At 34.9% G+C, this 20519-nt stretch overlaps 1 protein-coding gene across 1 annotated transcript; it reads right to left on the bottom strand.

The window, feature by feature from the left end:
- Window positions 1-9820: 9820 nt before the first annotated feature.
- On the bottom strand, window positions 9821-11954 carry LOC122315608 (xyloglucan endotransglucosylase/hydrolase 2). Its single transcript, XM_043131626.1, has 3 exons — window positions 11614-11954; window positions 10695-10888; window positions 9821-10517 (listed from the first exon to the last, which is right to left on the bottom strand). Exons 1-3 carry the CDS (start codon window positions 11896-11898, stop codon window positions 10139-10141), a joined length of 858 nt encoding a protein of 285 aa, XP_042987560.1. The 5' UTR covers window positions 11899-11954; the 3' UTR covers window positions 9821-10138.
- Between the last annotated feature and the right edge of the window lie 8565 nt (window positions 11955-20519).

Genomic DNA, 20519 nt, shown 5'->3' with positions numbered 1-20519 from the left:
ATTAGGGGTTACAATGAGGTTGATTGGAGCAATGACTAGACGAGGCAAAGTAAACAACTAGCTAGCTACATTTTCTTATTGAACAAGTGCACCATTACATGAAGTAGTAAGGAAAAAAAACCATGCATAGCTTTATCCACCATAGAGGAGAAGTATATAGCATGTTCAACATCAATTTAGGAGGCGGTTTGGTTGAGGAGGTTTCTTCAACAACTAGATATATCTGCATGGATACTTTTGATCTAGTGATGATTTTTTTTTTTTTTTGACATTATGGTTGTTCTTGTATATGCTAATGATCCAAAGTATCATAGAAGAACCGAAAACATTGATATCCAATACCACTACGTTAGAGATATGGTGCCATAAAAAGGAAGTGGTCTTGAAACATCTTTCTACGAGACATATGGTTGTTGATCCTCTAACAAAGCTCATCGCAAGATAAGCTTTTATGGCTCATGTTTGGAGTTTAGGATTGCGTAAACTATGATTATAATTTTATTTTAAGTTGACAAAGTAATGTAAGTTTTCCTTTGAGATATTGATGCAGTATGATATTTTTTCTAGTTTGTCTTTATCATATGGCATGACTTGTATATGTAAACAAAGTATGTCAACAGACTTAGAACAACTCACTCATATGAGCAATCATTTTCTTGCGCTACAAAGAGATAGCGAGCTGAGATAAAACATTGTGTCACTCGATACTTGTCCATATAATGATAAGTTGCAAGACATAAAAGATATATCACTTTAGTTGGATCTAAGATAAAGCCCATCTTTTTTAGGAGGACCGTGTATGGGCACCCTACAATCCATATAGCATGTAGTTAGCCATATGCGAGACTTTCTTTGGCGCCTTGGTGTGAGAAAATGGAGAGACTCATGTTGGATGCAAAAATGAGATGGCTGGACTAAGATTCGTATGGTGTTTGATATAACATACACTCTTTGAGAAAGACAAATCTACTGTAACATGTATTTCATACTACATATGCTTATACGATCATATATGAAAGTGAATGAATGGTTCCCTATTTTTTTTAATGCCCTTCTTGACCTTTGACTATTTCATAAGATAGAGATTCTAATGTTTCATTCTCTAGCATGTTTTATATGGCCATGATTGATACGGTTTAAAGAGGCATTGAATGGAAAGTAGTTGGACTAAAGTTGAGTGACATGAAGGTGAAGGGAAACTATTTGACAACACATTCTTGGTTTTGTTTGCTGACGTCAAACTTTAGCACTATAATGTGATAGTGATAAAATTTGTGAACACGTCAGAATGCCTTAGAAGTGATCAAATATAGTTCTAAGTTTTTTGGAACTCGAGATGGATTGAATATGCTTGATCAGATGTGATCAAATGAGTCTACGGCATATAGGACACTATAGGGATGTTGTTATGCTGGTCTTCTCTGGAATAGATTTGGTATAGTACTCACACATATTTATTTTAAGAATTACTTGGCGGTTGCACAACATATTTGCTTGTATGAATGAGATAAAGAATATGTTTTAGAGATACATGATTAGGGCATGCCCACTATCTGTGAGTGGGAAATGTAATAAAGTAGAGAAGCTCCCTTAGTGGGTATGCCCCCCGTGCTTCCCTTATTGGGATGCTAAGCAATAATGCCTGGCATTATTCCAAGTGTTATGCCTGAAGTTATGGGTGGTAAAGGTTGGCCCAAGGCCATTTGATTGTTACCATACAAGAACTGGTCTTAAATTAGTTATCCTTCCTAAGATGGACACAAATTCTGGTTTTGGAATACATTCTCTTAAATATTTGTCTCTGTGAAAAAACTATTAGGCTGTGGGCATTTTGAGTATCTCAAATTTTATCTACGTAGTACACTGATGCACTAGGCAAAGCGAACCCATATCGACTAGAGATTTGTATGCTGGATTCACTCGTAGAATGACTGCAAAGACTGACCTTGGGGTATTCTCTCTCCGTTGCGAATATTTCCATGTTAGAAATACTATATCAAAGTACAATGAAAAATGATGTTACCTCGAGCTCATATCATGGATCTAATGCAATTGTTTCATAGATGTTGTTCATTTGAAATAATCCATGTCGATAGTGAAGTGTGCTACATGGTAAGACCAAAGCAACACTCACATATTCCACAATTTAAATGTCAAGACTAGAGAGAGAGAGAGAGAGAGAGAGAGAGACAGAGATTTTCTATTTATGTATAAAGTGCCTCCTCCAAAAGGTTGGACCAAAAAATAAGCGCACACCCTTATATTTTAGAAATAAATAGGTATAGGCTAGTTTGTATTATTAAAACCAAAACGGGTCCATTTTGAACATAGATGACCGTATAGGGTTTTCTTCTTCATTAGTTAGGATGGTTCATATGAACAATAACTATATATAAAAAAATATAGCAACGCCAAAGTCGTTGCTGCGACCGTCAGCCGCTACATCTCAACGTTGCTCTAGGCTAGATGAGCACTCACTAGTAAACTCATGGTGCCACCGTGAGTCTCTAATTCTTTGCTTTCCCCTTTTTTTAACAGATAGAGGCTTAATGATCCAAAATATATAACATAGAGGCTCACTCATATGACTAGATATATTTTTCAAAGGTGCAAAACAAAGTTTCATATAGACATATGTATATTGCACAACGTAAAACATATCATTATTTATCAAATAGAGGGTGACAAATAGGGGCCCAAACAAATGCGTAGGAATGTAAATATAAGCATATAAAAGTAGTGCCTTCTCTGAGTAAATATATGCATAAAAGAAAATATGCATGCTTATATCATGAACAAAATAGAGAGACATATCACTGGGAACGACAAATCAAACTCTGATACCAATGTTAAAATTCATGAAAATATCCACAATTGAAGGAAATACCTCAAAGTCAATTTGTCTAATTGTTCTACTAGTGATCAATCCAATGTTCAAATCTGTATTCAATCTGAGTTCGTCTCTACCCAGTGTGTGAGTGCACTACGTTAATTAACTAGAGACACTCCATATGTCCACATCCAAGGAGCTTTTTCTAGGGGTGGGCAGCGGGGCCCCAGAACCCGCTGCCCCGCCCCGTTCGCCCCACCCCCGCATAGGGCAGGGCGGGGCGCCCCGCACCGTTAGGGCCGGGGCGGGGGCCCCCGGCCCGTATGGCAACCCCCAGCGGAGGCGGGGGACGGAAACGGACCCCCCCGGTCCGTTTTTCCCCCGCCCCGCACCGTTATATATATATAATATAATATTATATATATATATAACCGGATATCTAAGAGAAACGGCGCCGTTTTGTTAACCACAAAACGGCGCCGTTTCAATAACCCTAACCCCCCCCCCCCCCGATCCCCTGATTCCCCTTCCCTCCCCTCCCCTCCCGAGTTCCTTCCTCTCGGACCTCTCCCTTCTGCCTAATCCCTTTTGCCTAGCCCCCGTGTTCGGTGTTCCCTCCTCCCACCGGCAACCAGTCCGGCCGCTGCACGTATTCCATCCTCCCTCTCTCTCACACGACGCACAACGCCGCACGGTAACATTTCTCCTCCTCTTTTGATTTTCTCCGTTGAGTTTTTATTTTTTATTTTTTATTTAGTTTTGATCAGAGATTGGAGGTAGGATGGGGTTGAATCGGAGATGGAGGATGAGATTTGTAAATTGTGTACTGTGGATTCAATGGATTGTGTGATTGTTTGGATTCAATGGATTGTTTTTTTTTTTTTTTGTAAATTTCATTGAACTTCGGACCCTTAAATTGATTCATGAAACCCCTAAATTAATTTAGGGGTTAGGGTTTCGGATTGGGACCCTAAATTAAATTAGGGTTCCAATCCGAAACCCTAATTTGATTTAGGGGTTTCATTGAAACCCTAACCCCTAAATCAATTTAGGGGTTAGGGTTTCGAATTGGGGCCCTAAATTAAATTAGGGTTCCAATCCGAAACCCTAATTTGATTTAAGGTTTTCATTGAAACCCTAACCCCTAAATTGATTTACGGGTTTCATACCCCTAAATCAATTTAGGGGTTAGGGTTTCGGACTGGGGCCCTAAATTAAATTAGGGTTCCAATCTCAAACCCTAATTTGATTTAGGGGTTTCAACTATTGAAACCCCTAAATTTGAAATAGGGTTTCGGATTGTGGGGTTCCAATCCAAAACCCTAATTTTTTTATGGGTTTAGAAACTAGTTTGTAAACTATTAAAAAATTGAAACCCTTTAGAAATGTAACAATTAAATTCAATATTTCCTTTGCATTTAACGGGATATAATATTATAGATCCATTGCATTTTTGATACCTAAGAAAATTAAAATAATAATTAATATAGTAAGGACTGGAAACGATAAATCTCAAAATAGTTAATGATAAATAAGTTTTGATAATTTATTTTTTGGGTAAAAACAGAGTCAAAATAAAATAAAAGCTCCTTTCTACTGAAAATTTTTTCTTTGGATGGATCATAGACAAAATTTTTTCTGAAAAAATAAAGACCATGGATTTTGTAGGATTTTGAAGTTCATTTTCTGCTGACATGTATAAATACAAAGGATTTTTATTTTTTTATTCTTTTGTTATAAATACAAAGGACTAGTTATGACAAGTTACCTTTAGTTCTCTTTTAGATTTAGAGTTGATCTCAACCTATCTTATCTAATTATTACAATTTTCTTAAATTTTTATATAAAATATAATTTTTAAATTAGGGTTTCACATCTAAAACTTTACTTTCGCGTATTTAAAGATTAGACTTTTGGGTTCTTTGAGTTATTTAAATTAGAAGTATTGGATTTTATCGGTTTTGAAAATCATTTTGTGCTCACATGTAAGCAAAGCTAGACAATGGATTGTTTGTGGCAAGTGGTCTATAGAGCTTTATTTTATGTATTTTAAGATTAGCCTTTCGGGTTCTTGGAGTTATCTGCACTATTGCTATACATTAGTTAATTTTGGAGAAATTTACCTGATCATATTATTGTCTATAATTAAGAATAATAATACTAGAAGAATCTTTTAACATGCAAATACCTAATATTGAGAAACCAGAGCACAACTTCATTATAAAAAGGAAAAGGAAAATGTTTTCCTAATTAAGTACAAGATGTTGATATTTCATGTATTATGGTACTAATAATAAAAATGCAAAAGGTATTGGTAATTAAGAAATTAAGGAGCACAAAATATATATATTGAAAAGCCAAAAAGATTGAGAAATAAAATAATATTCTGTTTGACTTGTTCTGTTTGTATGCATTTTTGCCCTGATTATGTTGGATTGCACTTTGAATTTTATTTTTATCCTTTTTTGTTGGAGAACCAGGAATGTCTTCGGATTTCAGTGATAGCTCGCCTTCCCCAGCCAACACCCCTACCCCAAAAACTAACCCTACTCCTACCCCTATAACGAGTACACCTTGCCCTGCTCCGAAGCCCACACAGGGCAAGAAACCTGTATCCATAGTTTGGCAACACTTTACCAAACTAGAGGGTGGTGACCCTAACAACCCACAAGCTAAATGTAATCACTGTGGGAAAATGTATGGATGTCACTAGAGGAAACATGGTACATCCCAGCTGAAGGTCCATCTAGAGGAACAATGCAAGAAGAGTTCAATTTTAAAATCCTTAGTAGAGAAGGGTCAATCTAGATTAGATTTTAAAATGGCGGATGGGAGTAGTGGGGCCGGAGGGCCAACATTGAAGGGGTATACGAAGTATAACTCCGATGAGTGTAGAAGAAAGTTAGTTCGTATGATTGTCATGGACGAGCTGCCTTTTCAGTTTGTGAAGGGTAAAGGGTTCCAAGAGTTGGAATCGAGATTTGTACTTCCTTCTCGTCACACTGTGGCAAAGGATATTAAGAAGATGTACCTCCGTGACAAAGATGTTTTGAAGGGCCAATTGGCGGGTTTGGTAGTTTACCTCACTACCGATACTTGGACTTCAATCCAAAATATGAATTACATGTCGTTGACTGTACATTTTGTTGATGCTGATTGGGTTCTGCACAAAAAAATTATTAAATTTTGTCAAATAACTGATCATAAGGGTGAAACGATTGGGAAGGCCTTGGAGGCCGCAATAAAGGAGTGGGGGTTGGAAAAAGTTTTATCTGTGTCAGTTGATAATGCGTCGTCTAATGATGTCGCATTGAGGTATCTAAAGAATTATCTTAAAGATGCAAATAAGACATTCTTGGGTGGTGAATACTTGCATGTTAGATGTGCTGCACATATTTTGAATTTAATTGTGACTGAGAGGTTGAAAGATGTTGATAACTCGGTTGCACGAGTTAGAATGACTGTGAAATGGGTGAGGTCTTCTCCTTCTAGATTGGAGAAATTTAAAGTTGCTGCAAAGGCTGCGGGCATAACATCAAAGAAGGGTCTTTGTACTGATGTGCCTACCAGATGGAACTCAACCTTCTTGATGTTGGAGGTAGCCCAAGAATATAAGGCAGCCTTTCAATTATTAGGTGATGAAGACATCCAATATGTCAAATACTTTGATGAGCACGGTGGATCACGAAAGCCTAATGATGATGATTGGGTGGTAGTTTCTACTTTCGTTGATTTTCTTTGATTATTTTATGATGTCATATTGAATATATCTGGTTCTTTGTACCCTACATCCCATGGGTTTTGTCAACAAATATGTAGGGTAAAAGAAGAATTAGAAGATATGCGTAGGGGTTCCAATGAAAGGATGAGGGGGATGGCAGTGAGCATGATGCAAAAATATGACAAGTATTGGGGAGATTTGACTAGAATGAATATTTTCTTATATGTGGCTGTTATTCTTGATCCCCGTCTGAAAGTTTCAGGCTTGTTATATGGGTTGAGACTTGCTCACGATCAGGTATGGACTGAAATTATTGGTGAATTGGCCCGAGAGACCCTGAAAAAATTGTATGACGAGTTTATGGCAATTAAGGGTGGTACTACATCGAAGACACATACACCGACCCCAATGCCTTCTACAGACACCGTCACCGGGTCTCCTACAAAGAAGCGCAGAATGCCGTGGACTAAGATCCTCGCACAGAATCCCACACTAGTCCACTAATCTACAGAGGTCGTTTCTAAGTTAGACAACTATTTGTCAGCGGATATGATCTAAGATGATAATGATCATTTCGATATATTAGGATGGTGGAAGAATGCCTCAAAGAAATATCCCATCATTTTTGAAATTGCCCGCTGTATTTTGGCCATCCCTATTAGCACCGTTGCCTCAGAGTCAGCCTTTAGTACCGGAGGTCGTATATTGGATCCTTTCTGTAGTTCATTGTCTCCTACAACTGTAGAGGCATTGATATGCACACAGAGTTGGACGATAGGAAAGGATATTCATGTTCCGGATATTTTAGATTTTAAGGAGACCGATGAGGGTGGTGATCAGTCTGGATTTGGACCACCTGGTAAATGTTTTTTATTTTATTATTTTAATTTATTTATATTCATTTCCATTTCATCGATATTAATTTTAATATTAATTTTTGTAGTAACACATGAGACGTCTAGCACCTCTGCAACATAAAAATGTGCTGAAGCCCGGGCCGCCCCAACTGTCACACCCCTTGACTCAAAGACAAGCCACAGCTGACAAGCCTCTTTAGAATATTTATTTTTTAATTATTTGTTCCAATTTTGTATTCAATAATTTGTAATGTTGATACAATGTCCCTTGGACACTTTTATGTTTGTAATTTTGTAATTGTTTAGCCTTTCAATTTTGTAATAGCTTAGTTATTATTATTAGTTTATTACGTATTAGACTCTTAGACTAGTAACTTTTATTAGCCATAAAATCAATTACCATTCATAACACTTTTTTTTTTTAATCTGGTTTTTTAACTTTTCTTTTCCTTTTTACTTATAATTTTATGGGCTTAAAAATGAAAATGGCCTACAAGCTTTTTTTGGGCCAAAAATAGCAATTTCTGGACCATTTTGGGCCCAGAAACTGTTTCTGGGCCCAAAATGACCCAGAAATTGCTTCTGGGCCCAAGATGCACCTGGGCCCAAGGCCCAGAAGATGCGGCCCAAGGCCCAGAAGGGGGGTGCGGGGGCCGGACGGTTTGTCCCCCCACCCCGTACCCCGTCATACAGGACGGGGTACCCCGCCCCCGCATACCGGGGGCGGGGGACGGGGGAGATTTACCCCATCCGCCCCATGCGGGGGCGGGGGGCGGGGGGGGGGGGGGGGGGGGGGGGGGTGGTCTACCCCGCACCGTATGGTGCGGGTAGCACCCCTAGCTTTTTCACATAAAAGAAATATTTGAAAGAGGGTATTACAAAACCAGAATTAGTGTCTATCTCAAAATTTGTATGGTAACAAGCGACTGGCCTTAAAGGCTAGCATTTACCACCCATAACTCCAGGCATAATGCCTAGAGTAATGTCAGGCGTTATTGCTTGGCATCCCAATATGGGGAAGCACAAGGGCCACACCCACTAAGGGCACCCTATGCAATATTGTTACAGTTTTTTAAAATGGAATCTGATGATAGATTGAATTATAGGATGAAAGTTTTGTTTACAGCAGCAACAGGATGTCCTGGCTGCTTTAGTCTGCAGGGTAAATGATCATCTATAATTTCTGGAATTGTTTAAATATGATATGCTTAAGGCTATTTCTCTGACCATAAGTTTATGGATTACTTTCTTTAACACTTACCATGATGAAGACGAGACATTCCCTTGGATAGATAACGATTTGTTTAAACAATTCCTATAGTTGTTCTTCCCTAATGTTAGTTATCCAAAACATTGGGGAAGAAGTCGAAAAAGGCCTAATCTTTAGTACTCAGATCAACCTAATTTAGTGAAGTAAAATGACTCACTTACATTAGTTTTAAGCGGGAAAATAAAGTTGGGTAGTTCATTATCTGATGAGCCATCTCGTGACTTTGATTTTTCTGAAAAGAAGGTACCTTTCTTTTCTGTATTTGTTCCCTTGTTTTGCTGCAGCATTGAATGGGACCAAACTTGGATGAAATTTTGAAATTTTCGAAGAAGAAGAGTAGCCATGTCATGCTAAGTGCCAGACTTGTGCTTGCTTTTATGACCGCATAGAGGACCGTTATGTTGCGTGCAAAGCGAGACTTATTTTGGACGGTTTAAACTTTAGGGTATCTTGTGGTTGAAATCAATTCAATCCATTATAAAATTTTTTATTTTTTTTAAATTTTTTATCTTTATGGTTGAAATCAATTCAATCTATTTTAAATAAATTATTGATAAAATTTATTATTTTTTTAAATTTTTTATCTTGATGGTTGAAATCAATTCAATCCTTTTAAATACATTATTGACAAAATTTATTATTTTTTTATAAAAAAAAAAATTAAACTCATACTTCATACATTTAAACACATATTTTAATCTATTTATATTTAAATATATTTTAATAGAATCAACAAAATATTACTATTTACAGATCATATAAAATTACCTCAATATTATATTTCTACCTGACATTCCATTTGAAAATCATAACTAATTTTTTCTTTTATTTCTTTTAAATAAAAAGCCGTATGAATAATCATTTTAGTCTACGAAAAATCAGGAAATTAAAAAAAAATAAAAATTAATGGAGGGTTGTCAAATTAAATATTCCCTATCGCGATCTTTTTTCAAAGGCTTGTTGCGTAGTCTCAGATACTTTGGTGAAACTATTTGTTAAGGGAACAGAGTTTTTGTCGACGCGAAATAATGTTGACCTATGACAATAATAGAAGCCAGGGTTTGGTCTTCCCCCAAACAAAAGGACGCCCTTAATTCCATAAAAGTTCCTTTAGTAACATGCACTGTCGATACAAAAGAAAAGAGAGAAAGAAAGTAGAAGATTTATTATTTGAAGGAAATATATATTCAAACGCGATCACATTTACAGGGTGGCTGAACAGGGTAAGGAGCTCATCAAGTGAGTCCCCTCTAACAAACAAGACACAAAAGAATTTAACTTATTTGGAGCTCAAGTGCATAAGCTCGATCAAGAGGAAGTAGTTATAAAGAATCTGCACACACCAACATGCATGAAATATATATATATATATATATATATATATATATTTATATATATTTATTACAGACTCCATTCAAACTCAACGAGAAAATTACTCCGATTTTATCAGCTTTTTTCATTTACAGAAACCTCGATCGTGAGCTGCACTCAGGAGGAAAACCCTGCGGGAAGCGTTTTAAATCAGTGCAGTAGTTGTAAATCATGAAGTATTTCTGCACCCATCTCAGTCTTCTTCGGCCTGGGGCATCAAGCGCGTTCGTCTTCCATGCAGAATCCGAGAGAGAGCTTGTACTCTTGAATGCAGTAGCGTTAAAGTTCCGGTAGTAGGCTGTGAAGGGGGCCTTCGTCCAGTCAGCTTTCACCAATCCCCCTCTCGTGGCCCAGTCATCTGCGTTCCAAAGGCTAGAGTAAATCTTCATGGGCTGGCTCTTTGGGAAAGGAACGCCAATCGATTCTGCATTCTTGAATACTCTCAATGGAATGTTATCGACCAAGAAGCTGAAAAGAGAATAAAAAATATGTTGGGAATTGTTTCATTTCATATAAAGTTATGAAAAATATGGCACATTCATGGAATCCATTTCCCTGTGTACGTTGCAGCATGCACTGTGCAACTGTGAGGTTTAACATAAAGAAGCAAGAAATGGTAGAAGCATGGGATGTTTATATTCTTACATTATATGTTGGGGTTTCCAGATAACGGAGTAAGTGTGAAAGTTTCTGGTGGGGTCGAACCAGAGATAGAACTGCTGCTCCCTGTTTCCCTTGCCTTGAGTGAATACATTGGTGTGCACAATATAAGGGTCACCACTAAGATTTCCCAAGAATTCAAAGTCGATTTCATCATGAGTTGGCCCCTGAGAAGACAACTGCAAAAGAAAAAAAGGGTTAACAGTCTTTTATATGTGACTATAAATAAAGAGAAGTCTGCTTCGAAGTTTTGAGGGTGTTTTTGGAAAGCATGCCGTGAAAATGACTTCTCATGGTATAATATCTATGCATTAGAGACACCTTCATGGATCATCATCAAGTGTAGGGAGATCAACTAATAATTTCTTTTGATCTTTAAGAAAAAGTTGGCAAGGGTCCAATATTTCATCAAGCTAGAAACATCAAGGAATTGAATAAAGTACCCTCTATGTTTTGAGAGAAAAAGAAGCAAGTGAATTGATAAGGAGGCCCTCTATGTTTTGAGATAAAAAGAAGCAAGTGAATTGATAAGGAGGGAAAAAATATTGTTAACACGATATCAGTTGATTGGAGATGAGTAACCACAGGTCCACCTCAAGTAAACCAGTATTTGTTGCATCAGCAGAAATCAAATATATCATTTAATCATATATATATAAGTAGCAGTTTGATGATGCCACTTGTTACTTAATTAATATCACATGTTTCATTTGGTTCATGGTAAACATCAAGCTAAAAATTTCTACTAAGATGCAAAATCTTGAAAGTTGTTTATGAGTCGTCAACTTTCACTTTTTTGGGGGCATGCAATAGTCATGATCTAATGGCATACATACATGATGTGTGTGTGTGTGTGTAAGATGAGTAGAAATTGGTGAAAAAATGAAGAAGTTTTAAGACATACATAGTATGCAGTAACAGTGCCAGCAGAGTTGCCGGCAACAAGTTTGAGCTGCATATCGATCCTCCCAAAGAGGTATTCATTCTTAGAGCGGAAGCCAGAGCCAGAGACCCTGTCTAGAGAGAGAGACAGAAGCTGTCCTCCCTTGAATACCTTGGCACGGTTATCTCCCCATGTTAAATCAAAGTCCTGGTAGAAGTTACCAGCAGAGGTGGCAACTACTAAAGAACTCACCACCACCAGACCAACCAATACACACCCAGAGAACCCAATACAAGAAAAAGCCATTTTTCGAGAGAGAGAGAGAGAGAGAGAGATTGTGATTGTTATGAGGGAAGGGTGTTGAGGGGGAAGGTATATATAGGAGGGAGGAAATGGTTGTAGAGATAAAGAAGGGAGGGATTATTAGTAGTGATGTTATGGAGGGGGGTGGGGACGCGTGAGCAATAACTGGAAGAGCCAAAGCTGGTGCCAGCTGAGCACTCTTTTGAAAGCTGGAAGCTAATTTGGTTTGGGCATCCGTCGGTTTTTGGTCATTTTTCTTAGATGTTTTTTTCTTTGCTGCTGAGGATGCTTTTACAATCATCGTTCCGTTCCCAGGACGATGGGTAGGACCCCCCCTCTTTGATATGATTTTAAAAAGAGGTGGTGGATGACAACGGGTGTGGTATGGGAGAATAAAGCCTTGCAAGTTTCCTTGGGACCACCAATCATGCATTTGAACTTTCATTTTATCACCAAAATATCTATCTTTAAGTTTATTTATTAATTAATATACAAAATTGTGAAATCATAATTATAATTATAATGAATTTTGCAGTAAGTAATGTGTTAATTAATAGATCAATTTGTAATTAGTGTAACTCTTTATTAAATAGTAAAATAATATCTTTATTACTTGATACAATTTAGGAAAAATTTTTTGTATATTACTTATTAGAAATAATATTTACAATCTTGAAATCTGTAAATACTGTTTAATTCTTTTGAAAAACTTGACTAAATAAGAGATTTATATAAAAAAATAAAAATTAATTTTTTAATAATAAATTTTATTTATTTTTTAAATAATTACGTAAAATTTATATACTCTACGATTATATATGTAGTAATATTCATTACTTGTTCTTTAATTTTGAGCACAGAGTTTTGGATCATCAAGTGGATATATATGCTTTGGAAGTAAGAGAGAGTCACAAGGCAACCAATGTAATGTAGTTGAAGAGTTAAAAGATATATACCAACTATTTTGGCTGTTGCAATGGCATAGTTTGTTTTCGAAGAGGACACAGCCCTACATAATCTAGCTGCGATGACTTTACAGACAGATGTCTGCAAAAGGCCAAAACCTTATCACTTTAATTTTTTTCTCCTTGCTCGTGAAAGTGGACTAGACCAAATTTACTTACACGGGATGTGTCTATATATATATATATATATAATTTGTATAGTTTAAGGTAGGACCTGCTCCAGCGGTATTGCCGTATAGTATAAATGGTACTTTTTGATTTTTTTTTCCCATTTTTTAAATATTTTTAAAAAATAAAAAATATATTAATACACTAATAGTGACTTTATTAACTATTACAAAATTAGTAAAAATTAAATATATAAGTGATCGAAATGATAAGGCAAAACTATGGGACATAGGATCATTTTTCTTTAATTAAGACATACAAATTTTGTGCACTCTCACACGTGAAAAAAAAAAAAAAAATCATTTTTAAATGATAAAGCTCAATTTTTTTTTAATAAATAGAGCATACGAGTATTTAATATTTTTTTATAGAAATTTGTGCAATATTAGGCAAGGAAAATCTAAAGTGGGCCCACCACAATATTCTAGAATTTATATTACATTTTCAACGTAAGTTCAGCTAATTTGTCATTCCATTTCCTGTAAAGTGGTACTACCGATCCATTCGAAAGTCTCCCATATATAACCCGTGATACTTCTGGATCAAGTCCTTGTGAATTTCAATGCCAATGACATATATGTGAGTCTCATCCACATCTTTCAGCTCAAAATCTCGTGCCCCAGCTGGTCCAGATCACTGCCAACAAGCACTACACGTACACTCACTTGTCAACATTGATATATAGGATTTTACCAAGAGATATATGGAGACGTGCTTACACTGAACTAATTAGAGTGACATCGATCATGAGTATCGTTCATCATCATGTTTAGAAATAATGATCATGTTTTGCAGTTTTAGTTTTGAAGAGAAGGACAAAAACATGGAGATAGAGAAGGATAAAAACATGGAGATTCTCCTCCAACAATATATATAAATTCATATAGCCAGCCTCCTCATGCACCTTAGTGGAGATCTAGTGACTTTCCATTATGCCAAGGCCATTTTCTTAGCACAGCCTTAATTAATCAGGTTCTTTCCTGCTTAGAATATTGATTGAACTTGGCTTAATGCAGCTGCATACCAAACAATTATAGTATTGAAAAATGGAGGTAATAACTGTATGTATCAATAATTTATTCGTAATTTTTATTCTTCATGTTCCAGTAATTCGATCTATTCACTCTCGATCTAATTTCAGTGATAAAAACCCACGCAAGTTGTCTCAATTAGGACCTGATTGTGGCTAGAATTTGGTCTAAAATGGAGATTGTGATCGAAACTTGTAGCTGGATGAGATTAATTTTCCTCAAGATGACATGAGTATTTAATTAGCTATCAAAGATATAATATTTAATGGCTCTTAGTCTTCACAAATTAAATCACAGGAACCATCAAAAGTGAAGCTCAGAATATCAAATGATCTGTGCTTTATTCTCAGTTTCCATGATGACTTTCCCACTCTCCTCATTGGTTCTCAAGGAAAAGATGCCCAAAAGAGAAAGTGGGAAGAGGTATATACCACAACATTAATAATAATAGTTGGGATAATAATTGTAGCACAGCTAGCAATACCACCACTTGAAAAACAAAAGCAACACCCTATATACCTAATCGGTGGTATTGAAAATTCTCACAAGGCAAAGTACTACTCGACCCTCATGAAAAATATGAATTTTTTCTCACGTAATGGGGCTGTGCGGTTTAAACTTTAAACATGCATGATGATCACCAAGTACTATTCGATCGTTACTGCTAATTACAAAGCTGTATCCAACCTATCTCAAGCCGATTAAAGCCATTGGATCAGGAGAATTTGCATTGGAATATTAGGTTAATTATATTATATGCATGCATGGGACCGATGCCAACTCGTTTCAAGCCGATTGATGGAGATGTTTAAAGCAACCTAGAGCTCTTAACAAAAGAGTTTTCTCTGTTTTGTTTCATACATACATATATATGTATATGTATTTATGCTTGTATGATGAGTATATATATAGATATATATGCATGTACTCTTTTGGCTTCTTATACAAGAAGGCACACTCAGTTTCAGCTATGATCGATTGACAACAAAACAAGCCACTATCTAGCAATAACAAACTTTAAAGTGATTATTTATTGCAGGGAAGAATCGAGGAGTGGTCAAGTGCAATTGATTCTGGTCGAGATAATAATATAAATCAAAGTCATTGTATAAAACTTGAGCTATATAACAATTTGTTGAAGTAATTACTCAACAAATAATAATTATAACTTGATGCTTGGATTGCATCGACCAATAGTTCTATTTAGGAACTATCTTTAGTTCAATCATGTACGCTTTGGTTTCCCTTTGCAGGGAACAACCGATAGTGGGAGAACAAAAAAAGAACAGTAACTTTGCTTTGGCTTTGTTGTTTAAGTTTGGACGTTTCAATTAATGTGGCCTAGCTACTCCGGCCTGTAGCTAGCTTGGTTGTTCCCATGAAGCATCATCCGAGCAGAAATACAAGAAGATCATGAGCAAAACCCCACAGAGAATCTGTGGTAGGAGGAGTGCGGGCCAGAGGGTTTTCTTTTCCTTTTGCGTAGGCAAATGGAATATTACATAAAATAAGGTTGGTTCTGGGTGAATTAACATTGAAAAGGACGGAAAAGTAAATGAGGCTCATTAATAATTCATATCTAAAAATATACAACGTGCTCCGAAGGGAATTGGACCGAGGTTTCCTAAATTTTTATGTTTTTTATAATTCAGAAAAATATTATAAGATATAGAACTTTGGAGTCCTAAATGCTATTAATTAGTAGATAATATATATAGACCCTATATAACATTCAATATAATAAATATTGTATCTACATCTTTTCGGATTATAGAAAATAATCTTTTATATAGCAAGAAATCTTTTAAATAAGCAATATTTTAATAAAATAATTTATAAAAATAACATCATTTTATTAAAATATTCTTATTTTAAAGGATAATATACAAAAAAAAAAAAAACTATAAATAAAATTGTAATGGTATTAGATGATATTTTTTATTTTATTTTTATGTCAGATCGAAAACATCCTCAAAGCGAGCAGGGCATTTCAAACCTACTTCTGCATAGTAAACTTCGATTCCAGATTATATGTTAAGGGAGGAAAGGCAGCTAGCTGAAGGTTCAAACCTTCGAACCCATGCAGCACCGACTACTTCTCCAACCAACCAATCGAGCTACCGTGGCGGTGATAATAATTATATACTGAAGTGGGGCCACGTATATATATACACATTATAATTTATTAATATATATTTGCTTTGTTAAAGAAGATTCCTTTGTATATATATTTTCGAATTGTCACATTAGACGCGTGATTTCTATGATTTGAAGCTGAAAGAAAGCGAAATGAGCATCGGTGTTTTTCTTGTAAAAGAAAGGTGTGACATTTTGGGATTCGAGCTATTTGACCATTTCCAAATTCTCGAAGAAAACGTCCAATGAGAAGACATATGCATGCATGTACATGTAGAGCTACAGGCTAAATCATGAGAAATATCTAATAATCTAATTGGCCGTGGGATTATCTGCATGAGAACTCGTTTTAATTCATGATCTCCTTTTTCATATCTACAAGTAAGATCAATTAATGGCCAAAGCATTTTCTTTTTTAAAGAAAAATGATATTTGAATATATAAACGTCGTGTAATTATTTTAAAATAAATAAATAAATATGTGACCTACGTGAAAAAAAAAAATTAATTTTTTAATAATAAATCTTACTCTTTTTCAAAATAATTACACAGCACTTAATTGTAGACTTCATAACTGACATTACTCCTTTTTTTAGTTGATTTATCATATTGATCCCTCATAAGTTTATTATGTTGATGTTAAGTTTAATTAAAATTACATGGTTGAATTCATACATCAGAATATTATTGAATAACGAGGAGGAAGTTAACAACAATAACTATTACACCTTTCAATGGCGTTCTTAATTATGCACAATTGGCAGTTTTCTTCTCAATTAATATGCATGGAGAGTTTTTTTTTTCCCATAATTATTTGGATAAATCTATAATTTTATTCATAAAATTCAATTTTATAGGTGGATTAGAATTTAGTTCATAGTCAACGGTCGGATTTCATCTATTGATTATTGAAACTAACAAATTGCACCCTATTTTAATTATGTTCATTGAGATATAATAAAAAGAAATAACATGATGACACCATTTTGGCAATAAATTATGAATATAAAGAATGTGCAAATTCTCAATTTTAGTAGTTGCATGGTAATGAGAAATGGAAAATCGAAGTAATTTTAGAGTGCAAAGTAGACCTTTTTTTTACTAATATAAAGATATTGAGCTAAGCAGAAGAAAATAATTAAAATAAAGAAAAATGATATTTACAGTCGTATAGTGTAAAGTTCTGCGTAATTTCTTTGAAAAAAGTGAGTAAATACAATATCTACATAAAAAAAAAAATTATTTTTTAATAATAGACCATACTCTTTTTCAAAACGATGTGGTGCTTGCTCACTCCACTTATGTACGTAGCATTACTCTTAAAATAATGTGATGGATTGCTTAAGGCCGATATATATAACAATTATATCTACTACTATTATATACGCGTCTATCCACTTATGATTAGTAGATTTTAGAGGATTTTTACTTTCCATTTCTGTCCCTCAATTTTTCTCTTATTTACTTTTTGTAGTGATTTTAAAAAAGTTAGTTTTAGAAAAGTACGTATTCCCTAAAACAAGATAAGTTCTGAAAACACAAAAATAAAATAAATAAATAAATAAAATAAAATAAAATTACACTAATTACTTTGTTTCCCAGGCAATCAAAGTGCAAACAGAGAAAGTGTTTATGAGGGAAGATATGATTATTAATATTCCCTCCTCTATGTTTCACAGGTAGACATATTTAGTTTTTAGCATTTGGGTGTCACATTTTCGTTATTTTTGAGTGCCAATAATTGTTTTGAATTAAGAACTTTGGTCAAGAGAGAAAAAATATATTTTTCTCTTCACCCACCTTATTCATCAACTCATTGCTATTCAATATATTCAACCAATTTCATATTTCTATACCAAGTTTTTATGTCACTCTACATTATCCTATTTTCAACTACATTTTATTTACTATTTATAGATCTTATTTCCAAAAACTTTTGACATGATTGGAAAAACGTATCTTGTACGTTTCACTAACAAATTACAAAATACAAACCCGTGCTTGTGGACTTATAAAAAAGGCGTAATTGAAGAAAGAAATCAGTGGGCAAAAGCAACTTTGAAGTCTGCAACTGAGAGACAGCAATCTCCATCAAAGACCGTTTTTAAATTTCGGTGAAACATCATACGAATCACAGATTTTGATACCGTGAAACAATACTTTACCAACAAGTATGAAGGGACTTGCCTCCCCAAATAAAGTTTTAAACATTCCGTGTCAATTGCTTTACAATCTCCCCGAATGACACCAATCTCTCTCTCTCTCTCTCCACAGAAATTAAAGGACTCATGAAGACCAATTACATCCTTCCTTGAATGACTGTTTTTAAATTAGAAAAATAATTGATGTAGGTGAGTTAGTGCAGGAATTGCGCACAAAAAAAGAAGTGAAAAATAAAACAGTGGGAGGTGTGGGCAATTCCTGCGCCAACTTTCCTGTACGTAGCATTTCCCTTTTAATTAATATGCGGTGAAGTTACACCCATCACGCTTTATTATTCAGCGTCTAATCATGTTGCCACCAGTGGTACTACTCTTTCTCTCTCGTGGTTACTGTACTGCATGGCAAATTTTCCTCGACTTTAACGCGTGCATAATCTTCAGAGTAATGTTCCATCTCCCGGAAGATGCAGTGCGAGAGAAGCCACCGAATAAAAATAACAAAATTTTTATTTTTAATTTTTTTATTCATTTTTTTATATTTTTTAAAAAATTATAACATCACTAAAATACACTTCTTTAATCACTAAATAAAAAAAAAATTTCGTGACAGAAATTAGGATTCAAATTCGGATCCAAAGCATTTATGAAATTTTCCCCTGCTCACAAAAAAGATTACAAAAATAACAAAAGGGTGTCAAAAAGGTAATTATATATATATATATATGGTCACACGCTCATGGCTGAAAAAGAAAAACAAAAGGGTCTTTACCCTTTGCTCATCAAAACAAAGATAAATATTACAACTTTCTCTTTTTCTTCTTTTTTACCTTTTGGGGGTGAGGGATCAGTGGGGTAGGGCAAATCATGAGACATACAAATGATCTTGTAAACAAAGTAAAGGGTAACGTAGATATAAGGAGTCTGCATGAGGCATTTAATTAATTGGTTTTGGATTAATATGCAATTGAAATGATAAAACCTTTATCAAAAGTAGTCGACTAATAATTATGTCCAAAAACGTTTCTTTTGTCTTGAAATAAAGAAAAGTAAACAGGGGAAATTACAAATGATGATGATTATATATGTACATATATATATATATATATTCCTAGTATAGGAACTGGTGCCATCGCCAAAAAATGAAGGACTAAAGTGATTCATGATCTTGGGCATGCAATGATTAGGCAGGCCACCTAAACAAAACATTGCATTATGAATAAGATTAAAAGACATGGGGTCAGTGGGGACGGCACAAGTACTATATTTTTGGACTCTGAACGTTAAGATCCAATGTCTGAAATTGCATGCAATGCAGACCCTTCGATCTTATGGCCGTTGAAATGGGAGAATCTTCTCTCCAAAAAGTAATAAAATTGAAATATTTTATAAGCTAGAGATCAGTGAAAACCTAAGGCCAGGTTGAGTTTACATCAAGATCATTAACAATTTTTCTTTTTTAGAAAAAAAAATAAAAAAAAAATAAAAAAGAATATGTGGGTGGCCTGCTATATATTATGTTTGGCTAAAATCATGATGAATAACAACATGAAAGATCATTATATATAAAGACTAAAGAGTAGCCATCAGTAAGAACCGAGTTGTGCATGCAATAGCTAGCTGATCAGCTAGTCTTGGTCTAGAACCCCCTTATGCCTACCAGCTTTTCTCCCTTCACAGTTGGAAAATCAATGAGAAATAATAAATGTAGGAGGAATTATAAATATATCAAACAACCACCAACGTAAAGATGGTCTTCAATTCCGGTTGCCTAGCTACTCCAAAAACCCATCTCCAAACCCATGAATTTTAATAAATACATGAAGTAGGTCGATGAGGCTTTGTTTTTTAACTGTATATTAATAAATAATTAATATGAAACTCACTTTATCGTATGTCTATCTCTTTTGCATTCTAAATGTTAGAATTTATATGTAACGGTTGGATAGCGTGGCCGGTGAGATGATGATCAGCAATAGCAATATCAGATTCTCTAAAACTTAAAACAAATTTATAATTTTAACTAAAAATTGTGAAAATATTTCTTGTTTGTTTGAATATCTTAACATGATTTTGAGAGACATTTTAGGTTGAGTTTGCTAAAAGTTTAAATAAAACGATCTTAAATAATGCATGAAAATAATATTACCGTTAGAATAAATGAC

The sequence above is a fragment of the Carya illinoinensis genome, chromosome 1 (genome assembly GCF_018687715.1).
Source record: "Carya illinoinensis cultivar Pawnee chromosome 1, C.illinoinensisPawnee_v1, whole genome shotgun sequence".
NCBI classification, from domain to species: domain Eukaryota; kingdom Viridiplantae; phylum Streptophyta; class Magnoliopsida; order Fagales; family Juglandaceae; genus Carya; species Carya illinoinensis.
This window is presented reverse-complemented; position numbering and strand designations above follow the sequence as displayed.